The 8,123-nt window shown below is 34.5% G+C and overlaps 1 protein-coding gene across 1 annotated transcript; it reads right to left on the bottom strand.

Annotated features, from left to right (window-relative positions):
• Positions 1-358: 358 nt before the first annotated feature.
• On the bottom strand, positions 359-1,431 carry LOC131043590 (uncharacterized). The gene has a single exon (XM_057976821.2). It carries the CDS (start codon positions 1,235-1,237, stop codon positions 590-592), a length of 648 nt encoding a protein of 215 aa, XP_057832804.2. The 5' UTR covers positions 1,238-1,431; the 3' UTR covers positions 359-589.
• Positions 1,432-8,123: the final 6,692 nt, after the last annotated feature.

The raw sequence follows: 8,123 nt of genomic DNA, 5'->3' as shown, positions 1-8,123 counted from the left end.
GTGAAACTATCAAGAAACTCAAAACAAAGAGGACCATTTACCAACCTCGTGATATAAAAGCAGTAACCTTGTCTATTACTCCGATTGCGAAGTGGGTTTTAATCCCTTTGCAGAATACAATAAGCATCAGCTTCATTGGCATTGCAGGAGGATTACTCAGTAACAAATGTTAATGTAATGTTACTCATTTCGCCCAAATTTTAGAATTTACTTCTTCATCTTATAATTCCTGCAACACTTCAGACTGTTCCCTTATTTTTACTATCATTATAAAAACAATAAATAGAAAATTACCTTGTATGTTAGGCGATCACAGCGTTGATATGTGTACTGATTTTACTTTCATTGATATAGAAACTGAATTTGAAGTACTCAATTTATATCAATATTTTGGCTAAAAATTGAACATTTTTCCGAGTGACCAAAGTTGGTCAATGGAAATGAAGTACAAGGTCAGTAACAACAGGCCAGGGAAGCGCCCTAAGAGAATCGGAAAGAAAATATCATGGTAAAAGGATTCAAAAGAATGAGAACAGTCCGCACAAGCGAGAACTCAACTCCCTGAGTAGTTGAACCTTAAAAAATACAATTAAGGCTTGCTTTTGGGCCAAATACTAATATTTTCTTTCTCATATTTCACAACAAGTGCAGAGACTGCTAAGATAAAGTATGTTTGTAAAATAAGAGTACCAGGGGCATGATATTTGATTAGGCTCTGCCCTGAAGCCAATTCAACCAAGAGCAAGGCTGCTAGACCCAATGCTGCAAATCTGGCATTGAGCCTCTCGCTGTAAGAATTGAAGCCGAGCTCTACCTTGAGGCCACCAGACATGGGATCCTTCAGAGGGACTGGAGGCAGCAAAATAGTTTCTTTTCTGGACTTGACTTTTGATGGGTCCATCCCCGCTTTTCTTAGCTTTCTCATTTCTGCCTTCTTACCAGTTCCGGGCCTTTTTCTCTGATATTTCGCTATCCTCGCCTCAAAATCGTCAATTTTCGGTTTAACTTCTTTAGTCTCGCCTTCATCTTTAGTCTCCCCTACATCCGCTGCTGCTTTTGGGTAGCGAAATTTTGTTCTTCTCCCTTCATTTCTGCATTTGAGTGCAGTGGGTATAGGAGCAAATTTGAGATTTGCAGTTGAGTTTGAGAATTGGAATCTCCCCGTACACAAAGATGATGAATTCGATGAGAGGGAGGGAATGGTAAGAATGCCCATTGACTGCACCATCACTTCCATTGGGTGCAGTCGTCAGGATGGATATGAGATCACCTGAGCCCAGAAAGAGGCAAGCGAAAAAGGATAGAATCGAGGAGACGTGGCAGAAGGATGAGGGAAAACATTATTCTATCATCAACGCCTATGAAAATTCTAAATATCCATGGGCCTGAATGAATGTTAGTTGATTCGTTCCTAATAACGTACAGGGGGTGCACCATCAAATAATCAGTCGTATTGTTGAACATAAAATCCACGAACACAATAGTCGATCTGTTGGTTTTTTATGGGGGAGTATTGAATCTTTTTGGTGGATTTTTTATCAACCAATTTATATTTTTTGTTATTCTTTTTTAAAATTATTATTGAAGATATTCACATTTAAAATTTTGATGTAAGTCAAATGTTCCATGATGTAGTATCATTACATCTCTATTAGCTTCAAATTATAAAAAATATTCTATATCCCACTCTTTTTTAGGTATTGTCCACCTCCGTGTTTCACAGTTAAGCTAGTGCAAACTAGTCTTAAGTTGAACCATTAACGTTGATGGTGAGAGAGGCACCTTCTTTCTTTTTGGATCTTTTTGTGATTGTATTATATATATAATTATGTATAATATTTGATATAATATAAACTGTATTGTTATTATATATTGTATATTATATAATGTAAATTATTAAATCTATCTTTAAATTGATATTATAGTTATATATTATTATATATTATATTCTACATTAGAAATCATGATATATAATATATCATATAATTTTTCCCTCCCTTTTTCTCTTTATGTCTATTTGCATCACTCTCTCCCCCCGTCTTTACATTATTTCTCTCTATCACTTTCTCTTCCATGTCTCTCTACAACTCTATCCTGACTATTTTTCTCCCTATCACTCCCTCTCTCTATATCTTTATATCTCTCTATCCTCTCCCTCCCTCTCCCACTCTCTCCCTTCCTCTCTATCTATTTATATCTCTCCCCCTCTCTATCTTCTTTTTGATCTCTATCTCCATATCCCTCTCCCTACCCATCTATATTTATGTATCTCTCTCTCACACGCTCTTGCTTCTCCCTCCCCATTGCTATATGTATCTCTCTACCTCCTCTCTCTATCACTTGTCGCTATAACCTCCTTTATCTCTCTCTTGCCCCTTCATCTCTATCTTCCCATCTCTCCCTCTCCCTCTATCTATATGTCATTATCTATCTTTCTCTCTTCTTTACTCCATCGCTCCTTTTATCTTTCATGCTTTATCAAAGCTACATATATATATCCCTCTCTACCTCTATATATATAGATCACTTCCTATACCTTCATCTTTTATCTCTCTATCTCCCTCACTTATTCTCTACGTCTTTCTATCTCTATTTTTCCTCTCCCTCTTCTTCTCCCTTTTCATCTCTCCCTCTCTAGATGTTTATCTCTCACCCCCTCAATCTTTTCCAAGTTATATTATATCTATCTCTCTATCTTTCCTTCTTTCTATTCCTATCTCTCCCTCTTTCTTTCCATGTCTCTTCCCCTCTCTCCCTATCTCCATATCACTAGATCTATTTTTATATCTCTCTACTTCTCTCTCCTTCCCCCCCCCTTCCATTTATTTTTATTATTTATCTCTCTCTTACTCATATACACAATCCTAATTTATCCTTCAGTGTCTCTATCTATCTATTTAAATCATCTTTCCACTTCTCTCCCTATCTTTGTACCCCTCTCTATTAATTGTATCTATCACCTTTCTCTCTCATTATTGTCCCCTCAATCTCTATCTCCCTAACTCTTGCTCCCCCTCTATATCTATGGATATATCATAATCTCTACCTATGTCTTATTCACTCCATCTCTCCCACTTTACATCTTTATCTCTCTATCACTCTCTTAATTTGTCTCTTACTCCCCTCTCTATCTCTTTCCATCTATATCTCTCTACCTTTATCTCCATATCTCTACCTCTACCTCATTATCTCTCTTTTATTCACTCTAACTCTCATAATCTCTCTATCCCTTTCCAAATCCCTTTGTATCACTCCTCTCCCTCTCTATCTATTATGTTATATTTGCCTCTCCCTCCCCTCCCTCTATATCTCTTTCTATCCATATCTTTCTCTACCTCTATCTACTTACATCTCCCCCTCACACTTTCTGTCATGTCCCTTTTTCAAAATTTCTAAAAAAAGGACCTCTAGATAAATCGATGAATATTGTCCTTCATGGTTAAATGATAAAATTAGATTTATTATTAAATTAATAGATAAAATTTGATATTAATTTGGAGGGAAAATATGGCTTGGAAAAATTAGAGAGCACATTTTGGAATGATAAGTGGCATTCGATAACTTTTGACAAAATGGGCATGTGGCAAGTTGCAACTAGTAAAGGTAGGAGGTGAAAGGCAAGTGGAGGAGTTATATTGTTGGAAATATAAAAAATCTTCTCTCTTGGTCATGAGTTATGGGTTCCCAAATTATAAAGTTAAGATTTCTCAATAAAACATGAATTTGGGCTTCATTTGGCATCATTTCTTTGTTACAGATTTCAGCTAAGCTTTTGCTTGTTTCTTCAGTGGCTGATAAACCAGTGGAGAAGGATACTTTTGGATGAGATGTTCATGGTTTCAAAGGTGATCTAAGGACAGGATTCAAAGGATTACCAGGTGTTCTAAGGATGGGAGTCAAGGAATACCATTGAATAATCTCATTTTAGAGGTTATCATTATGTTGAATAATTGAGGTTTTCTTAAGATTTCAGTTTGCATGTGTTGCGGAAGTTAATGGCAACATTAAGGTCATGGGTTTCTTATAATTTTATTTGTTTACATGATATTTTATTGTTAATAAATTTGGCTTGAGGTTTGATGTGTTTATCCTGAAGATTTGTGAGCTTGCACGAGCTTGCACTACATTTCAAGCTTTGTATCTACTCATTGTTTTGGTTTTATTTGTAGTAGATATATATTGATGGATATATCAGACTTGAGGATGTGATTTTAATTAAAATAATATTCATTTTGATATTGTTTACTTTCATGTCAAGTTTGGTGAAGTTTGGGGTTGATTTGACAATCAAAATTACAAATCGGGCGCATAGTTTATAAGATAAACTGTTAAATCTTTCTGGGTATTTCAGATTATTTGGAAAGATTAATTATATGAGGGTTTGTAATAAGAAGTAAATTATAATTTTTTTGTCCCTTGATGCAAATATAATTTAATATCACAAATTTATTAGTTTGGGACTGTAGACACCTGAAAATGTCTCATTGATTGTGTACTAATTATTCCTCTAATTAATTAAATAATTTTTTAATTAATTTAATTAATCTTATTCTTCTAAATTCATATTTCTTCATCATCAAACTGATTATCCTATTTCAATTTATGTTCTATCCTAATCAATTAATCATTTTAACCCTTTTTCTAATATTAAATAAATATTAATTATTTAATTAATTGTGATTTAATTCCTTTAATTGAATAATATTTATTATTTAATTAAATTCAATTTCTAAATAATTAAATAGTTTCTTTAAATTATTTAATTAGCTAATTAATTTTTCAAATTCATATTCTTCCAATTTCATCTAATTTAAGTTACATCTACATTTCAATTTCATGATTCGAAATCAAAGTCAAAGACATGCAAAAATAAAATTCAATATTTAAATTAAATCTCATGCAAAAATTAAATTGAATTTCTAAATCAAGTTCAAAAGCATGCAAGAAGGAAATGAATTTCAATAAAAATCCTACAGCACATGCTAAATTAATCAATTCAATTAATTGATTATTTAAATCAATTCTCTCCAATCATTTGTTTCTATCTTCTAATTTTCTTTTTTTCAAAAACCATTCGATTAGTCATCAATCAGTTAACTATTCAATCTATTTCAATCTTCAATTCAATTAATTGATTAATTGCATCATTCTTTAATTCTCCTCTAATCATTCTTTTTCATCTATTAATCAATTTTTTTTTCAATCAGTTAACTCGATTAACAATTCAATCTATTATATTCCACCTCTCAACAGTTCAACTATCAATTAGCATGTGAGCTCACCTGAGTTCCACCTCTCAATCAATCTCACTCGAAAATCTATAAATTCAAGATCAACTCTCCATTTTCAACAATCACAAACTTCAAAATCTTGTGTCACTTGCAGGTTAGCAACGCAATATCTAAGAGCCATCATACCACAAGAAGAAAAAAGAACAATGGAAGCTACATGAGATCATGGAATATGTAGTTTTGATTTTGATTGAATATTATAAACCCTATTGCTTTGTTTGCATTATTTCATTGATATGTGTTAGGATTCTTTAATTAGATAGGGATTCATGATTTCCCTTTGATTCTAGTTAAGAAATTATGAATTTAACTCATATACATTTTGGTGAACTCGACGTGAATCAATAGCTAATTAACCCTCTACGTTTCTTTTGTGTTTTTGCAGAATCGTATGGATTTTGAGAATTTTTGAAAGTTTTGTATGGACTTCACAGGCGGACCTAAATATTTCTCATTCGTTCAAAAAGACTACCGCAGCATTCATTCAGACAGATTACCACATTTGTCCAAACAGATTATCGCATTCATTTAGATAGGTTACCGCATTCGTCCAGATAGATTACTGCATCTGTCTGGATACTTTTCCGTATTTGTAGTTATTATTTTTTGCATTCTGTTAATTGTGTTTTCCCAATTTCTTGTTCTTTGTTCTGTCTAGTTCACCATTCAATTCTGCAAATCTGAAGATTTTATCTTTGTATGAGGCTTTACATATATGATATCTCATGGCAGGAAAAGTAAGGTTTAAGATTTCAGGTACTCGAAGAACAGCTGAACAAAGAACATAAGCCAGACATTATCAGTGAATCCTGAAGGCAGAAAAGAGAATACAAGACTCAAAAGACCAAGTTATTTCTAGATTTGACAATCTTGTTCTATCATACACAGCGAAATACGACTTGATTAACATAGACTAGTTGATGAGAGATTTGACTAGGGTCTGATATTCGGTTTTGCAGGTTCCTAGTTTGAGTTTATGTTTTTGTCACACCTTCGTCCCGTTTTTGCCACGCATTCATCCTATTTCTGTCATGCATTCATTCTGACAGTATCACACAATCATCCTATCATAATTACGCATTCGTCGAGTTATATTAACGCATTCGTAGGTTTTATGTAACGCATTCGTCTAGTAGATAATTGGCTTTCTTATTTCTGGTTTTCTGTGTGGTCTTCTGGTTAATGATTACCTGTTTGCAGCATGTGGAAAAATTACAGAGAAGGCTTGATCATCCTAGATTATTTTGATACTACTAATAATTTGATTGCAAGATCCTTTAGGGTTAACTCACTTTTGGATTTTTGGTTTAAAATTGACATGCATGATCTCGCACTTCATTGTAGTGCTTAAAATAAATCTTGGGACTAAATTTGACATGCATGATCTCACACTTCATTTTGTTGTTTAAAATGGACATGCACATGCGTATCTCACACCTCATTTTGGGCTTTAAAATTGACGTGAATCTGGCTTATCAATATAATAAATCACACATTGCAATATATAAGGGAAAAATAACCTTTTTGTGTCTTGGGTGGACCCATTGTTACATTAAGTACCTTTCCACCCACCTTCAGGGTCTTGGGAGAGAGGGAAAGGTGATAACAACACCCACTTTTTCTTTTTACTAGTGAGGGATATCTTTGATTGAGGATTTCATCACCCCACAGAGGTATTTTGAATTGGGATGCATTGGGGATATCATCTCTCCTAGTGTACTCTCGAGTGAGTTTTTTGAGCCGCTATATAAATATACTGGTCAGGCGACTAGAGTGTTGAGTGAATTTGACATATGTGGGAGCCTTCCCTACACCGATAAGCTTAACTAAAGCCTTAAGTGGCTTGCTCTGAGAATCCGTCGTTGGATTGGGACCCCTCAAAATTTACAATAAGAACCAACTTAGTAGCCCAAATCTCACGTTCACTGGTTTCGGGGGTGCAGATTGTACCCCATAGATACCCTCCATGTACCTTGCATGATGAGATAGAAAATCCTCGGTTATAAGATCTCTGAATCTTCGAGGTAAGAGAGACTAGCATGCCCAAGAAGTGTGTGTCATGGAGTGGAGCCAATGCTGCCAAACTCTCTAGTTGTCTGTCTTGTCTCGGTATTTTATTGTGGGGGGGGCCATTGAACAATTTTCACTATCCAGCCTAAGATTGTCTTCTATGATCTTGTATGTTTCGTTGTGTTAAACCAATATTGAGTCAGTATTTGGGCTATTTTAGGCCCTACCTTGTGTAGCTCTGAATTCTCAGAGTTTGTCAGAACTCAATTCATCTAGCTATACTTATCTGCATCTAGTGTTCTCAGAATTGAAAAAAGACTTGTCCCACAAACAAAGTTCCTTAAAACAAAGTCTATCTTGAAACATCAAACAGTCCAACAAAGTCCAAATTTTAAAACAATAAAAACATCTTACATACTTGTGACCATAGGTTTTCTCATAGTCCTTAAGGTTTGAATGAGTCCTTGCATAGTCCTCATTATCATCCTTATTATAGTCCTCATTTGCATCCTTGCCTTGCATAAGTCCTTGCATAGTCCTCATTGTCGTCTTTATTATATTCCTTGTTTACGTCCTTGCCTTGCATAAGTCCTTGCATAGTCCTCATTATCATCCTTATTATAGTCCTCATTTACGTCCTTGCCTTGCATAAGTCCTTGCATAGTCCTCATTATCGTCCTCATTATAGTTCCCATTGGCGTCCTTACTTTGCATAAGTCCTTGCATCCTCCTCATTATAGTCCCCATTTGCGTCCTTACTTTGCATAAATCCTTGCATCGTCCTCATTATAGTCCCTATTTACATCCTTACTTTGCATAAAT

Source organism: Cryptomeria japonica, chromosome 1 (assembly GCF_030272615.1).
Source record: "Cryptomeria japonica chromosome 1, Sugi_1.0, whole genome shotgun sequence".
NCBI lineage: Eukaryota > Viridiplantae > Streptophyta > Pinopsida > Cupressales > Cupressaceae > Cryptomeria > Cryptomeria japonica.
Note: the sequence above shows the minus strand (reverse complement) of the source record. Positions and strands in the feature narration are given on the sequence as shown.

Bases quoted from the DNA above. Each gene is read 5' to 3' on its own strand.
- LOC131043590 (XM_057976821.2), bottom strand. From the start codon at position 1,237: ATGGAAGTGATGGTGCAGTCAATGGGCATTCTTACCATTCCCTCCCTC.